The sequence below is a fragment of the Pan troglodytes genome, chromosome 20 (assembly GCF_028858775.2).
Source record: "Pan troglodytes isolate AG18354 chromosome 20, NHGRI_mPanTro3-v2.0_pri, whole genome shotgun sequence".
NCBI classification, from domain to species: domain Eukaryota; kingdom Metazoa; phylum Chordata; class Mammalia; order Primates; family Hominidae; genus Pan; species Pan troglodytes.
Genome location: NC_072418.2, coordinates 3,721,147 through 3,741,473, shown reverse-complemented (window position 1 = coordinate 3,741,473; position 20,327 = coordinate 3,721,147). Strand labels below are relative to the sequence as shown.

Sequence of the window (20,327 nt, the reverse complement as noted above, 5' to 3'; positions counted from 1 at the left end):
GGCTGGGGAGTCTCGCGGCACCGAGGCTGCGGAGGGGCGGTGGGAGATCCGGGGATGGGAGAGAGGAGAGGGGACTCGCGTGGGCCGAGCGGCGCCAGGGTCCGGGTCCGACCAGGCTGGGGAGTTCGAATGCGGAGGAGGCTGGGGGGCCCGAGGCGGCGGGGAGGAGGCCGGGTGGGGGTGGGGGCACGAGAGGTCCCACGGGGAATGGGGGTCGCGGAGGGCCAGAGGCGGCGTCGCCATGCGGCTGTGGTCCGCTGCCCGCGGACGGTCACCCTGCGGAAGCTCGGAACCACCCCCGAATCAGCCCGGCTTGGCGCGCTGAGGTTCATTAGTCATTCAGCAAACATCACCTGCGCGCACAAGGCTTGCTGGGCGCCGAGCTGGGCGCGCGGGGGGCCGCCGTAAGGGGGCGACACCGAACGCGGACATTCATGCAACAAGCATTTATTAAGCACCTACTGTGTGCTGGGCCCCCTGCACTGAACAAAACAAAATCCGGGCCCTTGGGAAGCTGACGTGAACGAGGGGACTGCAGCGGGCTGGGAGAGACGCCAGCGGGGCGGGCAGGGCATGGGGAGCTGCTGGGGAGGCCGAACAGCCCTGGGGAGTGTTGGGGGAGAGTGCAGCCCGCGAGGGCAGTGAGGCCTGGGAGGCCCCGGGGCAGGTCGCGCAGGCCCAGCGGGAGGTGGGAGCCACCGCGGGCTGTGGACAGAGCAGGGCCGCGCCCGGCTCCAGGCTCGCGGGCGCCCGCTGGCGGCTGCGGGGAGAACAGGCCGTGGGCGGTGCCGGGAGAGGAGGGCGGAGGCGGCTGCGCGGGTCGAGGGCCGGATGATGGGGCGGAAGATGCGGCCTGGGCAGGATGGGGGCTAAGAGGGGTGTTATGAATTGTGCAAAGTCCCTGGAAACCAAAGAACGAGCGGCCGGAGAAAGGGGCGCCGCTTTAGCAGGGCGGCGGGGACAGGCCGCCTCCAGCAGGTGCCTCAGCTGAACCCTGGAGCGGGGACGGAGCCGTGCGGCTGCGGGGGAGGCTTCGGGGCCACCCAGGACTCCTCCTTCAGAAGTCAGGGGAGGGCGCCGAGTTCAGTGTAAACTGCCGTCCACGGGGGAGGCCGCGGGGATGTGAGAAGCGGCGGGAACCAGGACAGGGCCTGAAGGCAGCTGACCCGCAGCGCCGGGGCCAGACCTGAACCTGATGAGGACGGAGCTGTCTGTCTGAGCCGGCACAGATGCGGCCGGGCAGGTCTGGGAGAGTCCATGCAGATTCTGGAGCGGGGTGTGGGACCAGAGGGTAGAAACAGAAGCGTGGGGCCGGGCACGGTGGCTCCCGCCTGTAATCCCAGCATTTTGGGAGGCCGAAGCGGGTGGATCACTTGAGGTCAGGAGTTCGAGACCAGCCTGGCCAACATGGCAAAACCCCGTCTATACTAAAAATACAAAAAATTAACCGGCGTCTTGGCGCATGCCTGTAGTCTCAGCTACTCCGGAGGCTGAGCAGAATCGCTTGAACCCAGGAGGCGGAGGTTGCAATGAGCTGAGATTCTGCCACTGCACTCCAGCCTGGGCGGCAGAGCTAGACTCCGTCTCAGAAAAAAAAAAAAAAAAAAAAAGAGGAAGTGCGGATATGGCCAGAGAGGCCTAAAGACAGAGCCTGGGCCTTGAGTTGGGAGTGGCCCCCGACAGTGGCACCCTAGTGCTAGTTAGAGGCTCCCACCCCACCTCCTGGACACCCCCCAAATTCTTGTGGACCTAGGGCACCACCTGGCCACCAAGACATGTGTCTCTCTGAACTGGGGGTATCTTTTTGCTTTAAATACTAATACATATTTTCCCTGATCACACATGCTGGATTCCAACTGCAGAAAACCAAGGGAAGTACCCATTAGCAGCCACGTGCTGGCCAGCAGGGGCGTGTGCAGGGAGGGCTTTTATGGACAGGAAACTTCCCGTAAAGGTCCAGACAGTAAATTTTCAGCGTCTGCCTGGCAGAAGTAATACAGGTATGAATGGGCACAGCTGGGTGCCAGTAAAGCTCTGCAAAAGCGAAGTGAGGCCCAGCACCCATTCCTATTACGCTTTCCTCCGGGAGGGCCCCCTGGGGCTTGTTCCCAGCTAGCTGCCTCATGATGGGCGCGGCCCCACACATCTCTGTGTCATTTGCTCTGCAGATGGACCTGGTAGCTCAAAAGCTCTGTCATTTCCCTTTATTTTTTTCTTTTTTTGAGACGGAGTCTCGCTCTGTCCCCCAGGCTGGAGTGCAGTGGCGCGATCTCAGCTCACTGCAAGCTCCGCCTCCCGGGTTCACGCCATTCTCCCGCCTCAGCCTCTCCAGTAGCTGGGACTACAGGCGCCCGCCACCACGCCCGGCTGATTTTTTGTGTGTGTTTTTAGTAGAGATGGGGTTTCACCATGTTAGCCAGGATGGTCTTGATCTCCTGGCCTCGTGATCCGCCCGCCTCGGCCTCCCAAAGTGCTGGGATTACAGGCGTGAGCCACCGCGCCCGGCTCCATTTGTTTTTTTTAGACGGGGCCTCGGTAAAGACTTCAAGTGTGCACCATGGTTTCCGGCACTTTTGATTTCTAAGGCTCAGGGTTGAAAACCATGTTGCAGATAAAGCTGTTTCAGTGGGACATCCACTAATTTCCCACTTTGCGTATCTGAGGCGAAAAGCACCTAACACCTCAGCAATTTTTTTTTTTTTGAGGCGGAGTCTCTGTCGCCCAGGCTGGAGCACAGCACTTTCAGAGGCCGAGGAAGGCGGATCACCTGAGGTTGGGAATTGGAGACCAGCCTGGCCAACATGGTGAAATCCTGTCTCGACTAAAAATACAAAAATTAACCAGGCGTAGTGGCGTGCTTCTGTAATCCCAGCTACTCGGGAGGCTGAGGCAGGAGAATTGCTTTAACCTGGGAGGTGGAGGCTGCAGTGAGCCGAGATAGTGCCACTCAACCCCAACCTGGGCGACAGAGCGAGACTCTGTCTCAAAAAAAAGAAAAAAAAATAAAAAGAATTCTGAATGCTGACAACCGAGACTACAATGAACCCTGCCTACACATGCCTTCCCTCCCTCTCCTTGAGCTGGACCTGGGGTGGGCCTTCGAAGCTGGGTCCTGTACAAGCTTCTGTTCACGCTGAAGTGAACCTGGCCAGTGCTGCCCAGAGACCTCCGGCGGCCACCTAGCAGCCAGACTGTAGCAGGACGAGCCGCAGACAAAACTCCTGACACTGGATTAAAGAAGGAAGAGGTTTTTATTCCGCCGGCAGCGTCAGCAGACTCGCGTCTTAAGAGCCGAGCTCCCCGAAAAAGAGATTCTTGGCCTTTTTAAAGGCTTACAACTTTAAGGGGTCCACGTGAAAGGGTCGTGATACATCAAGCAAGTGTGGGAAACGTGAGTGGGGGCTGCATGCATCAGCTAACACAACAGAAAGTTTTACAATGCTTTTTCATAGTGTCTGGAATTTACAGATAACACAAGTAGTTTAGTTCAGTGGTTGATGTTATTATTACTTTTTTTTAACTCCTAGGGCCGGGTGGTGGTGCCAAGGTTGTCTATTTATCTTACTTTTGCATTTTTTTTCCAACTTTTTGCATTTTCTCTCCTCCTGTCTTGTGAACTAGGCAAGGTGGTGGGAGGAAGGCAGCAGGAGGAGTAGTGGTCTCCTTCCTTAAGACCACACTCCAAACTTTGGACCGTTGGTTTCAAGCCCGGTGGGTTCAGGTCAGCCCACAGGCGAATTTTCAAACATTCTACATATCTCAGGGGCTGCCAGCCAAGACTTGCCCCCACTTCTGACTACCCAGCCAGGTCCAGGCCCTCAGTGGCCTCCCTGGTCTCCTGACTTCCTGGCAGGGTTGGCCAGGGCGCCCGGTGCAGTGGAGGGCTTGAGGCACAGCCACGTGCAGCACTGTCCCACTGGCTACGGGCCCCTCTGGACACCAGCCAAGCAGGTCCAGTCCCACCGACTCATGCTGCCTGGGGGTCTCCCGGCTGTACTGGAGCCAAGCTTATAACCCTGGGCCATCCTTCCTCTGTCCAACCCACCTTTTCCCAATCAGAGAGAAAAACACGGACCCACACTTTCTCTGTAATGTAACTTGATTCCAAATAGAGAGGTAAGAACACGAGCAAATCATGTTTTTTTTTTTTTTTTTTTTTTTGAGGCAGAGTCTAGCTCTTGTTGCCCGGGCTAGAGTGCAATTTCCGCCTCCTGGGTTCAAGTGACTCTCCTGCTTCAGCCTCTCAAGTAGCTGAGATTATAGCCGCATGCCACCATGCCCAGTTACGCTAATTTTTTTGTATTTTCAGTAGAGACAAGGTTTTACCATGTTGGTCAGGCTGGTCTCGAACTCCTGACCTCAGGTGATCCACCCATCTCGGCCTCTCAAAGTGCTGGGATCACAGGCGTGAACCACCGCGCCTGGCTGCAAATCATGTTTAAATTTGAAGATACAGCCAGCTGCAGTGTCTTATGCCTGTGATCCCAGCACTTTGGGAGGCAGTGGGAAGATCACCTGAGCCCATGAGATTTAGGCTGCAGTGAGCCATGATCACACCACTGCACTCCGGCTGGGCAACAAATTAAAAAAAAGTGGAGAAACATTATAGAAGAGGGCCCACAGGAGGCTGTTGTGGGCCATTTGAGGGTGAAGGTGGGGCTCCTCACATCTCCCCTGCCCCCACCTGCCTGGCTGAGCTCTCACCCTCCTGTCCACTGCCCAAGGGGAGGCCCCCCCCACATCCCTGGGCCACTCTGCTGGGTGCTTAGTGAGCAAAGTTACCACCTTCTGGGCTGAGGTGACTCCAGCATTGAACGGGGGTAGTTCTTAATGGTGTTCTCCAACCCACGTACGACCGTCAGAGAGCCCATGGAGGGCTGGACGGTGCCCCCCCACCCACAGGCACAGCCACTTTGTCCTGTTCTTTCAAGCATTCTGTGCAAAGGAGACAGAGCTGGCCAGGCCACGGATGGTGCAGCCTAACCACGGGACATGGCTCTGTCCCGGACACAAAGCCCCAGGCTGGGCGGATGGGGCTGGCTGCAGCCATGGAGCCTGCTGGGAGAGGAGATGCCAGCAGTGTGGTGTCAGGAGGAGAGTCAGGAGCTTCTAAGAAGCCAAGCAGGGGTGAGGATAGAAGGGAGGGGCTCAGGTGGCCCAAAGGTTCCTGCTGCTGCTTCACTTCCTGCGGGAACCCTCCATAGGAGATGAGGGAAGCCAGAAAGGAGAGCCCAGGCCAGGTGAGGGCTTGAGGGGCTGCACTTAGCCCAGGAGTGGCCCCCTCTACGTGGGGTACCCAGAAGACAGCGTGAGGCCAGGCAGCTGCCCCGAGGTCAAGAACGCTGAGGGGCCAAAAGGGACGGAGCTACACACCTGGGCTTGGGCACCCAGCTCCACAGCTGTCCCTGCAGACAGGAGCAGGGACGGGGCCCGCACAGCTGTCAGTCTTCGACACCAAGAGACCATCCACACAACACTACCACACACCCCCGAACGTCCAACCTGAACCTCCTCACACCACGAACCTGAAGCAGGCCCAGGCCCCTCCCAGAGCTCGGGACGCCGGGAAGAACAAGCTGCGCAAAGGACTGGAGTCATGTGTGCCTTTATTAGCTGAGCCATTACTTGAGGGGGATGAAGCGGGAGGAGTGGGTGGCCCCGATGCCGGGCCGGCCGTGCTTTACGGGCTTGTAGGTGATGGAGAACTCGCCCAGGTAGTGGCCGATCATCTCGGGCTGCGGGAGACCAAGAGCAAAGCTGGGTGTCAGCTGATCCCGCCTGCATCAGGCGACCCCAGCCCACCCCAGCCGGCAGGGACGGCCGCACGCACCTTGATCTCCACCTGGTTGAAGGTCTTGCCGTTGTAGACGCCCACCATGCTGCCCACCATCTCGGGTAGGATGATCATGTCCCGCAGGTGCGTCTTCACCACTTCCGGCTTCTCCATGGGCGGCGCCTCCTTCTTGGCCTTGCGCAGGCGCTTCAGCAGGGAGTGCTGCTTCCGCCGCAGGCCCCGGTTCAGCCGCCGCCGCTGGCGCGCACTGTACAGCTGCATCAGCTGCTCGCTGGGGAGGATGCACCAGGCAGTTTTGTGAGCGGCCCGGCCTGGGGAGACCCTACGCACTCCAGGGGACAGAGAACTAAGGCTTGGTTCTCTCCAGGGACAGAGCCGCAGTGGACTTGTCACTGTCCATTGTAGTGACTACAATGAACACGCCAAGTCCCTCTGGCACCCCCGCCAGATATGCGCGACTCACCCCTCACATGCAAGAGCCACCGTGTGACTGCAGAGATTCAGAGAGAACAAGCGGCCCGGAGACCACAGCCTCAGACAAGGTGCTGCAGCGTACACCTCGGGCCAAAGGCCTCTAAAAACGCAGGGGAAGGCAGGGAGGGCGCGGTGGCTCCCGCCTGTGATCCCAGCACTTCGGGAGGTTGAGGCGGGAGGGTCGCTTGAGCCGAGGAGTTCAAGACCAACCTGGACGACATAGAGAAACCCTGTTTCTACAAATAATCAAAAGTCAAGGTCGGGCGCGGCGTTCACGCCTGTAATCCCAGCACTTTGGGAGGCCGAGGCAGGTGGATCACCTAAGGTCAGGAGTTTGAGACCAGCCTGGGCAACACTGAAACTCGTCTCTACTAAAAATACAAAAATTAGCCGGACGTGGTGGGGGGCCCCTCTAATCCCAGCTACTCGAGAGGCTGAGGCAAGAGAATCGCTTGAACCCGGGAGTCGGAAGCTGCAGTGAGCTGAGACGGAGCCATTGCACTCCAGCCTGGGCGACAGGATGAGACTCCGTCTCAAAATAATAAAAAATTTAAAAATAAAAGCGCAAGCCAGATGCCCACCACCACCCTGCCTGGAAAGGACCCAGCGACCGCCACCGCCCTTAGAATCTAAGCAGCCCCTTATTATAAGTCACGTGGGCTACAGACAGTGGCTACACCTTCCAACTAAGCCTCGGAAAAGTTAACAACGGGGGGCAGGTTGAAAATAAGCAAAAACCTCAACGTCTCTGGACAGTTTTCTGGGCGCAAGACCACACTCAGTTCCAAACCCGCGCGGAGACCGTGCCCGCCCACCGCCGCAGAGGCGCCTGGACCCCCGCCCCGCCGCCCTCACCCGGACAAGCCCCACCGCTGGCCCAGCCCCTGCCCGCGACCCCCGCGGCCGCCCTTACTAGGACATGTCCAGCAGCTGGTCCAGGTCCACGCCGCGGTAGGTGAACTTGCGGAAGGTCCGCTTCTTCTTCTGCTCTACTTCTGCCTGTGCGAGCGCGGATCGGGCGTCAGCGGGATCCCGACACCCACCTCCCGGGGCCAACGGGCCCGAGGACACCGGGCCCGAGGACACCGCGGAAGACGCGCGGCGCCGCCGGGGACAGAAGCCCGACAGGGACACACCGCTTCGACCCGTCCTCGGGGATCACTCGCGGCTCCGGGTTACGAGGACCCGGACATGAAGGCCCGGACAGGCCTTCCCAGCCCCGCGTCGTCCCGACACCCACCAAGTCCGCCCCTCGCCCCAACATCCAGCCGCCTGCAGGGTCGGGAGCAAGCCGCCGTAGCCGCGGGGACGAACTGCGGCCCCCGCGAGACGGTCAGAGGTTGGATGGAGCCGGATAGGCCCGGCAGAGACGCGCCAACTCGCAGCACTCACCATCTTGCCGGATCCTCAGAAGAGATCGCTTCGGTCCGCGCCTGCGCAGTTATCGCGAGACTGCCGGCATGTCCCGCCCCCTCGGCCGTGCGCGCACACGCGCTTCCGCTTTCCCGGCGGCGAACACGCGCCCTCTGCCGTCTGGAGGGCAAAACACAGGCTGCGGGGATTAGAGCAGCCGCCGCCTGAGGTCTGCAGAGCCGCTTCCTCCACGGAGTGGGACTTTGGACAAGTCGCCGCCCCTGTCTGAGCCTCGGGTTCGTGCTCCGTCATCTACACGATGGCACCCACATCAACAAGTATTTATGGAGCGCCTACTGTTTGCTCGTAGGTGCGGTTTGGCGGTTCAGGTCCCACTGTGGGAGGAACACGAGGTCATTACAGATACTGGAGCAGGGACAGGGCCTCGCTGAAAAGAACCATTCCGGCTTTAACAGATAAAATTTTGTATATAAAGTTAGTAAGGACAACACAGTGAGACTGCCTCTCTACAAAAAAATACAAAAATTTGTGTACACACGGACATAAAAGAATAAAAAGTACAAAAAATTCCCAGCTACTCGGGAGGCTGAGCCTTCAGCCCAGGAGGTCAAGGCTGCAGTGAGCCGTGATCGCGCCAACGGCACTCCAGCCTGGGCGACAGAGCAAGACCCTGCCTCAAAAATAAAGTTAGGAATATCACTGGGTTTGTTAAGATATGTAAATGTAATATGAATAATGATAGCTCAAAGAGGAAAAGTAACTAGAACTATGTAGGAGTGACTTTTTTTTTTTTTGAGACAGAGTTTCACTCTTGTTGCCCTGGCTGGAGTGCAGTGGTGTGATCTCGGCTCACTGCAACCTCTGCCTCCTGGGTTCAAGCGATTCTCCTGCCTCAGCCTCCCAAGTAGCTGGGATTACAGGCACCTGTCACCATGCCCGGCTAATTTTGTATTTTTAGTAGAGACACGGTTTCTCCATGTTGGCCAGGCCATGTTGGTCTCGAACTCCTGACCTCAGGTGATCCACTCGCTTTGGCCTCCCAAAGTGCTGGGATTACAGGCGTGAGCCACCGCGCCTGGCCTAGGAGTGATGTTTCTGTATCTTACTGGAATTAAGTATAAAGTTGAAGGTGACTATTAACTATGGATGTGGCACCTGGCTGGGCGTGGTGGCTTATGCTTGTAATTCCAGCACTTTGGGAGGCCAAGGCGGGCGGATCACCTGAGGTCAAGAGTTCAAGACCAATCTGACCAACCCCAACTCTACTAAAAATACAAAAAATTAGCCAGGCGTGGTGGTGGGTGCCTGTAATCCCAGCTCCTTGGGAGGCTGAGGCAGGAGAACCGCTTGAACCCGGGAGGCGGAGGTTGCAGTGAGCTGAGATCTGAGATCGCACCACTGCACTCCAGCCTGGGCGACAGAGACTCCTTCTCAAAAAAAAAAGAAAAAGAAAAAGAAAAAAAAAAAAGCACAAAACCTCTGGGAACCCGAGCTTAGCTGTGGCACTGTCCAGGGAGCTGAGCTCTCCCCAGCCGTCCCCACAGTCCCAAGGGAAGCCAATTACACTGTACTCAGGGAGGGCTGAGTCTCCGTCCCGAGGAGCACAGGACCTATGTGTCGGGCCCGTCCATGTTACCCATTTTCCTGCAGCAGATAGTGTCCTGGCTGGAAAGCTGATTTTGTGAGTGCTGCTCTTTGGCTGGGGGAGCTAATGTAACGGGAGGGGCTGACACTCAACACCATGATGACCTGTGGTGTGGATAGACAGCCGCCCCCGCCTGGCCCTCCTGGGAGCTGGGGCAGCAGCTCCTGAGGACATGGGAGAAGGCTCTGACGGCAGGGAATGGAGCTGGCTTCCTGGGCTGAGGCGTTGAGGGGTACTGTCTCAGTGAGGAAACTGCACTGCACAGGGATGTTGGGGGTACCCCTTCTCTTGGTTCTCTCCAAACTAAGTCAAACCTTCCCTGTCCCCAAAATATGAACTGGGGCGGGGGGGGGGGGCGGGGCGGGTGGTTCTGGCTGTCGCCTGCACAGTCTCACGCCTGGCACGCTGTAGGCTTCCAGTTTGGGACTTCATGGTCCTTTTTTTTTTTTTTCTTGTTTTTTGAGACGGAGTTTCGCTCTTGTTGCCCAGGCTGGAGTGCAATGGCGCAATCTCGGCTCACTGCAAGCTCCGCCTCCCAGGTTCAAGCGATTCTTCTGCCTCAGCCTCCCAAGTAGCTAGGATTACAGGCATGCACCACCACACCCGGTTAATTTTTGTATTTTTAGTAGAGACGGGGTTTCTCCATGTTGGTCAGGCTGGTCTCGAACTCCCGACCTCAGGTGATCCGCCCACCTCGGCCTCCCAAAGTGCTGGGATTACAGTCGTGAGCCACCACGCCTGGCCCTTTTGAAGTCTCGCCTTCCCTGCCACAGTGACAGAGTATCCCTTTCCAAAGATGCCCCTGTCCTAATCCCCAGAACCTGGGGATATGTCACCTTCCACGGCAAAAGATATGATTAAAGGTCTTGAGATGGGAAAAGCCTGGAGCCCACATTCCCCGAGAAAACCGGTGGTGGCCACATCCTCAAAGTCACAGCATCCCAAGACCCACGGAGGGATGGGCCCAGCTGGCCACTCAAGACCCACGGAGGGGATGGGCCCAGCTGGCCACTCAAGACCCACGGAGGGATGGGCCCAGCTGGCCACTCAGCCTCTGCCCTGAAGCCCTCGGGGTTGCCGAGACCACCAAGAGCGAAGGGGAGGGCGAGGGCGCCTCCGCCCCGTTTCAGATCTTTCCTAGGCACCGGAAGGGGAGGCACAGGCCAAGACCAAGGAGGGAAAAAACGGACACAAAGTGGTTTCTAATGCAAACGCACTTCTCTTTATTCAAACCAGGGTCAAACTGGTCAATGGGAAACGCCCTGAAGCCACGTGCCTGGGGAGAAAGGCTTCCTACTCGTTCGGTTCAGCGCCACGTGGGATCCACGCGGCTGGCTGTGCGCAACCCCCACAGTTCACCTCAGACGCTACCAAGCAGGTCGACAAAAGCAAGGAATTAAACAAAAAACAGAAATACACTCAGTAGATTTCTTCTTGAAGCTCCCAGAGTTTCTGGACCACCAAGTCCCAACCCCCAAAGCCAGGAGCGAGGGGACTAACAGCGCACCCCTCCACCAGTGCCGACGGAAACCCTGTTTTAAATTAAAAAATAAGCCAGTATACATCGTAGAAAATTTCTCTTAAAAATCTCACAATTTGTAAATGTATATTTTTTCTTTAACATAAAAGTTTACAATATACTGTAAAACAAAAGGCTCAGGAAAATAATTTCCAAAAAAAGGAAGAAAAAGAAACCTGAAGTTTTGAATTAAAGCTGAAGACATTTTTTTTAAACCCTGTTGTTGAACCAGTGACTTTTTTTTTATTGTGCTGATGGGTTAGAGAAAGAAATATTTAAAAACCTCAGTCCAGACGACACCCACAGCCGCTCCAAAAGCCTCGCGCCCTCCCCCCGCCCCCCCCAAGGTTGAGTCGCTACTTTGCCGCCACGTTTGTGATTGTCACGAGTTCACAAGTTTGGAATCCTGGGTCTGGGCCATGCAGACGTCGCGGCGCCGCGGGCTAGCGTCGGTAGGGGTGGAACCCTTGCACGTTGTGGTTCTGCCCTCGTCCAAAGCCGCTGCCACCGGCGGGGGGGCCCCCCGACCCTGGCACGGAGGGACCCCCATAGGAAGGAGGCTGCTGGCTGGGGTCCGAGAAGCCCTGTCCAAAGCCACTCAAGTCCTGCCCGTAACCTGCTGGGGGAGAGAGTCCTGTGAGCTCGGGGCGGTCCCCGGGCGGTTGGCACTGCCATCGAGCGAGGCCACCTGGACACAGCTCCGCCGAGCCTGCCTTGAGTCCACAGGCCCCACGGGGTGCGGGTGGGGCCCTTCTGAGGCCAGCACCTGGGCCAGGGAGAGGACCCCGGGCGTGTTCTCTCCCTCAAAAACATGTGAGCAGGGGCACACACAGAGAAAAGCGGCTTCCAGAGCCCTCCATGGCCCACGTAACCTCACCGCTTCCCTGTTCAATCCCGAAGACGTGGTTGGGGGCGGTGAGGGGAGGTAGAGAAGCCTCGGGGCTTGGAGACACACATGGCCCAAGGCACGGTGGACCAGGCTTCTAGAAAGCTGGCTCTCGGAGTTTCAGAAAACCCCTGACGGGCCCTTGCAGCGATACAGGGCCTGCCCCTCCATCGCAGACCAGACCCCACGTTGTCCTTCCTGTCAGGGCACGTCCATCGGTGGCACGTGTCAGGGAAGGGTTTCTGGGCCCAACCTGACTGCCCCAGTGACACCACTGGCTGAGGGGCCAGCACACCCTGCAGCCCGTCCGGCCCACACAGCCGACCTCAGGAGCGTGGACAGCGGTGTCTTTACAAGGACAGAGCTGCTCACGCCGCTCCCCACCCCGCTGCACACCTTGCAGGAAGCCCCTCCCACGACCTCTGGGTTCCCATTCCGGTGCACGTGGGCACAGGTGGGCGTGGGCTCTCTCTGGGGGATCCTGGGCCCGCTGAAGGCTTGTGGCCAATGTCTTGGCACCGGCAAGGGCCCCTTCCCAGAGGGCACCGCCAGCGTCCACCCCCGCCCGGGACGGCAGAGGAAGCCACGTCCACCTCCCGGTGCAGGCGGGTGGGAGGACCCTGGAGAAGGAGGCGGCACCTACCTAGGCCACATCACTGCTCAGCCTGACCATAAGACTGTAAACAAAGTGTGGGCCGCAGCCCGGCGGGGCTGGAGAATAGGAACCCAGGCCTGGCAAGAGACGAGACCAGGGTGACCAACCCAAGCAGCCGCCACCAAGAGCAGCGGCTGACACACGCCACGCCCCAACCGGGCGCCTCACACCCCCCTGCCAGTCTCAGACACGCCAGGGTTTGGTGGTGAGTGGGTCAAGAACCCACACATGCGGCAACCTCGGCCCAAGGCCTGGGCGTGGGGGCAGGGGAACCACAGCCATGCGAGGTGGGTGGGCCAAACACAGCTCCCACGCCCCGGCCTCCACCAGGCCGAAAGGAAGCGTGTTCACAGGCACCCCGGAAGCCCGTGGCCACCTGGAGACAGGTGCCCCATGTTCTCAAACCCTGCTTGTGAATGACCCCTGGTGCTGGAGGAGCTGACCGTGGTTGGAGCCCTGCCCACTGAGGCCACCGCGTTGGTCCTGAGCAAGGCTGCTGGGACTCCTGGCTCAGTGCAGGGCGAGAACTACTGACATGCAGACCTTGACCCATGCTGACCCCGCCCCCCCACAAGCTCCTGCCCCGGAAGCACATGCGCTGCCTGCAGATCACGTCCAGGCAGACCCAAGCCACGACAGCCATCCAGTCCAGGGCGAAGCCCACGTCCAGGCCACGCCTACTACAGACCCAGCTTCTGCCCCAAGCGGGGTCTGGACCCAGCGGGAGGCTGATGACGCCAGAAACTGGAACCCACCAAGGGGCCAGTGCACCCGGGACCCACACCAAGGGCCTGAACCTCGAGACAATGATCACAGCTGCCTGGGACTCACTTCCCTCGACCCAGTCGCCACTCAGGTTCCCACACATGCAGGCCCTGCAGCACCTGCTGTACGACGAGTGCTCTGCTGCGACAAGACTCCCACGCTCCCTTCTGCTGGACCCGAGTTGCCACGAGATCTCTCCAACAACCCCCACACCCCCCTCTCCTCCCTCTCCCCTTTCCCACCAGGTAAAGGCTGGGGGGCGTCCAGCAGGGGAGGAAGCAGAAGAAGGCAGGCCGTGCCCAGGGTCCTGGGGCCAGCGGGGACGCAGCATGGCAGGAGACCACTTACCATACTGACCATAGGGGAAGTCTGGCTGAGCTGTCGGGGGCTTGCTCATGTCCGGGGCGGCCTGAGACGGAGGCGGTGGGAAAGCCAGAGGTGCTGCCCCGGGAGTGGCTGGTGGAGGAGGAACCCCCGGAGGGGCAAACTGATCTGGCGGTGGAGGTGGAGGCCCGTAGCCAAAACCTGCAGAGGTACAAGAGGGCAAGGCACAAGACACGTTGTGCAGCTGGGGGCAGACCAGCAGGAGACCCACGCCCAGCCCAGCAGGAGCTGCCCAGACGGGACTGCCACCCAAACCCATAGAACGCCCAGGCCTTGTGGACATCCACAGAATGGACCACAGAGCCACGGTCCCGGGCCGCTCCCCCCAGGAAACACACGCTCCTGGGAGCGTGGCGGGATGCTGAGCTGCAGCAGGGCCACCTCGTTCCTCACGGAGCAGCCGCCAGGTGGGCCTCAGACAAGAACTCAAGGAGCAAGTAACCTCACAGCAAAATTGCTCTTTCAGAAGGACAAAAACCTGCCACCATGCCCAGTCCCCATGTTTAGGAAGCTGCCAGCACAGGCAAGGGAGCATCCTGACGTGCTTGGAAGGGACTGTCATGCTGGAGGTGCTGCCGCCCTTGCCCTCTGTTGCTGGATATCAGGCAGGCCGAGGTTCCACCCAGCTCCCCTCCTGTCAGTCATCTGGCCCACAGGCCTCCGTGTGCAGAGCCTGATCCAGGCCAGAGGATGGAACTGCCTGCTCCTGTACCACGGCCACATGGAGCCTCCAAACCCCCGAGACGGGACTAGCTCACACTGTGATATGCCCCAATTGTCAAACACCCCCAGGGCCCAGGGCCCGCAGGTGAAATCAGATCACGGTGCCGTTCCTGCTGGCTGCGTGCTGTGAGGTGCAATCCCTGGCTAGGCAGATAAGGGATGCAAGGCTCCCAGAAAGGACACCCCACGTATGGCCCATGTCCCTTCTTCTCTACTGGAGGGTGCCAAGACCTCACCCTGGGGGCCCCGTCTAAAATTCTGGATGCACTGAGGTCAGGAGTTCGAGACCAGCCTGACCAACATAGTGAAACCTGTTCTCTACTAAAAATACAAAATTAGCTGGGCGTGGTGGCAGACGCCTGTAATCCCAGCTACTCAGGACACTGAGGCAGGAGAATCGCTTGAACCCAGGAGGCAGAGGTTGTAGTGAGCCAAGATCGGGGCACTGCACTCAAGCCTGGGCAACAAAAGTGAAACTCCATCTCAAAAAAATAAATAAAATAGTCCGGACGCGGTGGCTCACGTCTCTAATCCCAGCACTTTGGGAGGCCGAGGCGGGCGAATCACGAGGTCAGGAGATCGAGACCATCCTGCCTAACACGGTGAAACCCTGTCTCTACTAAAAATACAAAAAAATTAGCCAGGTGTGGTGGCGGGCGCCTGTAGTCCCAGCTACTCAGGAGACTGAGGCAGGAGAATGGCGTGAACCCAGGAGGTGGAGCTTGCAGTGAGCCGAGATGGCGCCACTGCACTCTAGCCTGGGCGACAGAGTGAGACTCCATGTCAAAAAAAAACCATAAATAAATAAATAAAATAAAATAAAACCCTGGGTGTGTCGGCTGATCTTACACTCAGCTTTTTAATTACAAGTGACGTGTACAGGAAAATTAGTCAAGAATTAGAGCCTGTGAGGCTGGGCGCGGTCACTCATGCCTGTAATCCCAGCACTTTGGGAGGCCGAGGCAGGCGGATCACAAGGTCAGGAGATCGAGACCATCCTGGCTAACATGGTGAAACCCCGTCTCTACTAAAAATACAAAAAAATTAGCCGGGCATGGTGGCGAGCGCCTGTAGTCCCAGCTACTTGGGAGACTGAGGCAGGAGAATGGTGTGAACCCAGGAGGCGGAGCTTGCAGTGAGCCGCGATTGCGCCACTGCGCTCCAGCCTGGGCTACAGAGTGAAACTCCATCTCAAAAAAAAAAAAAAAAGAATTAGAGCTTGCGCACCCTTAAACAAATGCCCCCCTAATCCTGAAGTATGAGGCTAAGACACGAAGTACAGGCTCTGTCTCCTGAGGAGCCTGTGAGAACTGGTCGGGCCCAGACATTCCTGCTATGAGCTCTCCAACCCGCAGGAGCCCGGGCTGCCCTTTAGCCTAACCAGCGAGGCCAGAGGCGACGGAGCCCATCTGCAGGTGAAGGGCCTGGTGGCAGGTGACCTGCTGACCAGCCGGCACCCCACCTGTGGCTGAGGCCGGACGTGTGACACAAGACTCCCCATCACCCCGCCCACCACCTGGCATCTCCGGAGCAGGCGGGAGGCCCTCCCACAAGGCCCCCTAGACTTACTGAACTGTGGCGGGGCACCGTAGCCCTGAGGGAAGCCCTGGGGAGGGGGAAAGCCTCCGGGAGGGGTGGACACGATGTAGGAGGTGAACGGTGGGGGTGGCGGGGGGGCTCCTCTTCCTGCAGGGGGCGGTCCATAGCCACCTGAAACACACAGTACGGGGGTGATGGACAGAGAGCGCTGGACGACACAGCCTGGCCACAGTTAGACCCAGGCCTGCCAGGGGCCCTAGCAGGCCCCTCACCCTCTCTTCCTCTCCAGCACTCAGGACACGGGAACCAGGCTTTGCCGGCTGCCCCAGGACACGTGGCAAGTCAGCCTGCCATGTGGCTTCTGTCCCCGCCTTTGCTCTATAAACAAGGACTTACCAATCGCCTGTCCTGCCGGCACCCACATTCCTAGATAAGAGAACAGAAGAGGAGGTTGGCGCCGTGTCCACCCAGCTGTCCGACGCAGAGAAGGAGCCGCAGAGCATGGACGTCAAGGGCTGGGACCAACCCCGGAGCCTCCTGTGCTTAGAGCCTGTTCGTCCTGAGGGCAGAGCCCTCTGAACCCTGAGCAGAGAAGCACTCCTCACCCCTTGTAGAACAGGCCTTAAAGCCACTCTCCTCTGTGCCCTGCCAGGTGGCGGGCACTGTGTCTGCTGACTGGGGCACGGGTGACCTCCCGGCTCCACCTGAGGACCCCAGAGAAACCTGAGACCTCTAAGCCTCGAGAGGGCAGGGACAGTCCCCACAGCACCTCCGAGTTTCCAACAAGGGAGGCTCCAGAGAAAAAGGTTTTAGACGAGGTGCAGGGAAGCCACAGTCTCGGGACCCGGACGACGTACATCTGGAACCCTGACCCACAACTCGGGTCGGGCTGCGGCCAAGCCCAGGGGTTCCGTGGCTGCTGGAAGCTCCGAGGACGGCCCACAACGTGGGCCTAACCACAGAGGGCCCACGGCACTGCAGAGGGAACGGCAGGTGGCAAGGATCCAAAGCCTGCTGGCTCCTCAAGCCCCCCGGGGGCAGCACCCCGATTCTGAGCTCAGCTTGGCAATGCCAGCCCTCTCAGGGTTTCGTGCTCAGACCCGCCATGGCACACGGTCGCGAGGTGCAGACGCTCACTGCAGCTCTTCCCGGTGACAATGAGTCCCAGGCCCTGGACGGGCACCTGAGCCGTGGCCACCCCGCTACTGAGGAGGCTGCGGGTGCTGCCCGGGAGCTGGCTGTCAGCCGGCACCTCGCGGGGGCTCAAGGACACTGTGAACCGCGGCTCTGTGCATGCACAGCAGAGGTGGGGAGGCCGCAGCGACGGCACAGCCCAGGGCGCGCGGGCCAAGTCCGAGAAGTGGGACATTCCCGTGGGCGCCTCTGCGTCAGCCTTACCTTGCGGGCCATATCCTTGCTGCCACGTGGGCGGGGGCTGGCCTGCCCAGCCATTGGCAGCGTTGGGCACAACCCGGCTCCCCCACTGGCTGGCACCTGGCTGTCCCGGCGCTTGGCTCTTGCTGTCCCGAGGCTCAGCTCGTTTAACTTCCACCTAAACAAACCGAGCTCTGGTTTAGGGCGAGGCTGCGGGTCCCAGCACCCCCTTCCCTTTAGACACACCCTCGGGTAACTTACGACTACACTTAGCATCTTACAACTTAAGACTAAATACTTAACTATAAACCTTATTTAGGCCAGTAGCATTTTTTTCTTAAAAAATTCTTTTGTGTTGAATTTTTTTGTTTAAAAAATGTTTCTCAGGTACAACAGATGCAACCGTAAGACACACAGAGCCCGCCCGCTGCGGGGCAGCAGGACCGAGCCCAGAGCCCTCGGGGGTTTCGTGCGTGATGAAGGGTCTTTCACTCAAGTAAAATGGCAGCGTCCTCCTTCCTCTTGAAAACATGGGGACAAAAAGGGACCAGGATCTTCCCAGCAATCGGCATCCTCATCGCCCTCTGGACTGCTTGGAGCCCGCCCACCTGTGCTTTTAACTCATACCTGAGAAACACGGCTGGTGTTTTACTTAAGATTTTTTAATTTAAAATGTCTAATGGAAGATAAAGACTTACCTTCCCCAGGCTAACGCTTAAAGAATCTCAATTAACTCAAAACTAATGTCAGAGGGAATGGATGTGATAAGAGAATCTTACATTACATCTAACAAAAAAAGTAACAAACATGCAATAAAATGGACATTTGGATCAGTAAGCAATCTTCATACTGTGTTCGCTCAGCAGCCCGGGGCCCTTCCTCTCTAGACGTGTCAGGAGCCACAGTCTTCTCAGGAGGAGGGTGCGGGGCCGGGGACAATGGATGGAGCAGGCCTGACCTACTTATTCTAGGCGCAGTGGCTGACCTTCCTTTAATGCCTGCTTGAAAATATGGGCGGACTAACAACAGAAAGATCCCCCAATTCCGGGGCTGCCTCAGCATTTGAGAATCCTGAATTTGTCTTACTTTTCTGATAAATTGTAATGAGAATAAAGAGACAATGGATCCACCTGGAGTCAGCCTTGGGGTCTCAGTCTGGAGAGCTGCACATCCTGAGTTCAGAATCCCTCAGTTCTGCCTGTTAGAGAACAGACAGCAGCAGCCGCAGAGGCACAAAGCCCCCACCTGCCCAATGCCCCAAGGACCGGCCTATGATGGGAACAGGATCCGTTAGCTCAAGGCAATGTGACAGCAGGACCAAGGGACCCATTTCAAAGAACTCAAATGAGCGAGTCTTCACACACCCTCCTCAGGGGACTGCGGTTCCTGCTTACAAAGCAGAGCGGTCCTTGTACTTTAAAAAAAAAAAACAAAAAAAAATTCTTTCACCCTTTCCTACCCGAATGCAGCAATGCAGTCGCCTGGCATGGAGGGTTAACTACCACGCGGTACCAAACACTCCACAAACGGAAAACCCCCATGAGGGGCCGGCGGCGATGCCAAGTGCCGCTCCAGCCAACCAGTGAAGGCCGGCGCCGGGCAAGCTGGACTCCAACGACTGTCTGGCTTGGAAGGCGAGACCCACACTGAGGTCGCCCAGCTCAGGAGCTCGCGCAGAACAGTCATGGCTGGGGGGACCCAGGGGCTGCCCAGGGACAGCAGCAGGTGTGTGCACTGTACAGAGCTCTTTCTGCCCCATATATCAAGACCACGCTTTCCCCAAATTGTCAGTGTGGTAGTCGCTTAAAACACTGGGCGCAGACTCCTTGAAGCCCTGCTTGTACTGTCGTGCACCCATGCAGCCGGCAGGCTCATTTTAAACCACAAGCTGCATTCGATGTCAGAACAAGGATTGTGTCTCCTGTTTTAGTTGGGTTCAAATGGAATTAATGAAGTCTGCAACCCAATCTAAGCCACATGTATACAAAAATAACTACACATGCTACTGTTTTTAAAAAAGTTCTGCGATCGAGACCTCTGGCTGGGGTAGAGGGCAGGGGCAGGAGATAATGAGCGCGATGCTCCCTCCAGGACATTTTAATTGAAAAAACAACCATGGCCCTGTCAGAGGGGCTAAGCGTCTTCTTCCGTTAACGGGAGACGCTGCCGCACCAAGGAGGCCGGGTCAGAATCCCACTGGGCGTGTGAGGCGGCCTGGCAGAGCCAGCAGACCTCCTTGGTTTGAAAGGACCAAGACAGGAATCCTGCAAAAACCTGGACCCCTAAGCTTTTGCTAACTGCAAGAAATTCCACACTGTAGAATTTCTACCAGTTATTTATTTCAGAGTCCACTTCTCAAGAACCTCCAAGGGTCCAGGTAAAACAAGGATTTAGGGACCCCTTTCTGACACATGCCTTCCAAGGGCTGGCCTGGGGGTTGGGGGGGTGGCCTCCTGTCCCTCTCACCTCCGGGGGTAACACAGTATGAAGATGACACAACCAGAGGTCACTTGACTGCATGGTGGCTGAGTACTACCGAGAGCATGTGGCTGGTGCCGGAGTTCCACAGTAAGTGACCCAATTCAAACAACCAGTCCTTCATGATGTTTCCACTGTGCTTTCCATTTTAAGCGGAACCTCGGCTCTCAAAGGTCCCTTGCTGATCACATTACAGGTCAGTGTCAGACAATGGGGATTTGCAGACATCTGAAGGAGTGGTCGTGGAAACCAAGCCTGAGGCAACGCTGCGGTTTCACTGGAGCCAGCCCCAACACCGCCACAGCCTCCCAGCCCCAGCCCCCTACCCGCCCAGTCCCAGGTCACCCAGAGGGAGGGGCTCCAGGAGCAAAGCTGAGAGATGCCCACCCCGCAGGAAGGGTGCTGGGGAAGGATGGGACCCTCCTCACGTCTACAGACCCAGGCCCACCTCACGCAGCGAAGGTTCACAGGACGAACTCGCCCGACCCTTTCCGTGAAGGAATGTTCCTTTCCAGTGAAACCCCTAAGTTGCCTAAGACTTGGTTTGGTCTTAAGGTAAAATAAAACTACAACTACACACTTTTTTGCCCATGATGTCGTGAAAATGCATGTTGACAGCCTGGTCCACTGATTGTTCGTCCTCGAAAGTAATAAATCCAAAACCTAGCCAACGACGAAGAGTGAATCAAGGTAGCAGGGTGTTGTGACACAAAACAG

General features: G+C 57.9%; 2 protein-coding genes across 24 annotated transcripts in view; both read right to left on the bottom strand.

Annotated features, from left to right (window-relative positions):
• Positions 1–5,589: 5,589 nt before the first annotated feature.
• Positions 5,590–8,016, bottom strand: RPS15 (ribosomal protein S15). Of its 3 annotated transcripts, none has more exons than XM_512237.8 (4): positions 7,661–8,016; positions 7,182–7,267; positions 5,831–6,065; positions 5,590–5,735 (listed from the first exon to the last, which is right to left on the bottom strand). In XM_512237.8, exons 1-4 carry the CDS (start codon positions 7,661–7,663, stop codon positions 5,622–5,624), a joined length of 438 nt encoding a protein of 145 aa, XP_512237.1. In that variant the 5' UTR covers positions 7,664–8,016; the 3' UTR covers positions 5,590–5,621. The 3 variants fall into 3 exon arrangements, with proteins under 3 accessions (XP_512237.1, XP_063657033.1, XP_003953356.1); XM_063800963.1 differs by having other exon boundaries at positions 5,831–6,123; positions 7,661–7,801; XM_003953307.5 differs by having other exon boundaries at positions 7,509–7,691.
• A 2,470-nt stretch (positions 8,017–10,486) lies between these two features.
• The window catches only part of DAZAP1 (DAZ associated protein 1), a 28,017-nt gene continuing 18,176 nt past the window's right edge, over positions 10,487–20,327 (bottom strand). For 5 of the 21 annotated variants that reach the window (XM_024351505.3, XM_054673736.2, XM_016934553.4 and 2 more), the window contains exons 7-12: positions 20,191–20,273; positions 17,157–17,310; positions 16,155–16,184; positions 15,789–15,929; positions 13,461–13,637; positions 10,487–11,422 (exon numbers count right to left, since the gene is read on the bottom strand). In XM_024351505.3, coding sequence (XP_024207273.1) covers positions 11,250–11,422; positions 13,461–13,637; positions 15,789–15,929; positions 16,155–16,184; positions 17,157–17,310; positions 20,191–20,273 — 758 coding nt within the window. In that variant the 3' untranslated portion in view covers positions 10,487–11,249. Of the gene's footprint in view, positions 11,426–12,335; positions 12,425–13,460; positions 13,638–15,788; positions 15,930–16,154; positions 16,185–17,156; positions 17,311–18,262; positions 20,274–20,327 lie in introns of all 21 variants that reach the window. The other 16 variants (XM_063800958.1, XM_063800959.1, XM_016934559.4 and 13 more) reach the window with 6 other exon arrangements.

What these genes read in the sequence shown, in the direction of transcription:
- RPS15 (XM_003953307.5), bottom strand. Translation starts at nt 7,532, where the DNA reads ATGTTGGGGCGAGGGGCGGACTTG. An exon ending in TGGGGCGAGGGGCGGACTTG is followed by an intron (nt 7,268 to 7,508) that starts GTGGGTGTCGGG and finishes GCGCTCGCACAG; the next exon opens with GCAGAAGTAGAGCAGAAGAA. An exon ending in TCAACCAGGTGGAGATCAAG is followed by an intron (nt 5,736 to 5,830) that starts GTGCGTGCGGCC and finishes GGTCTCCCGCAG; the next exon opens with CCCGAGATGATCGGCCACTA.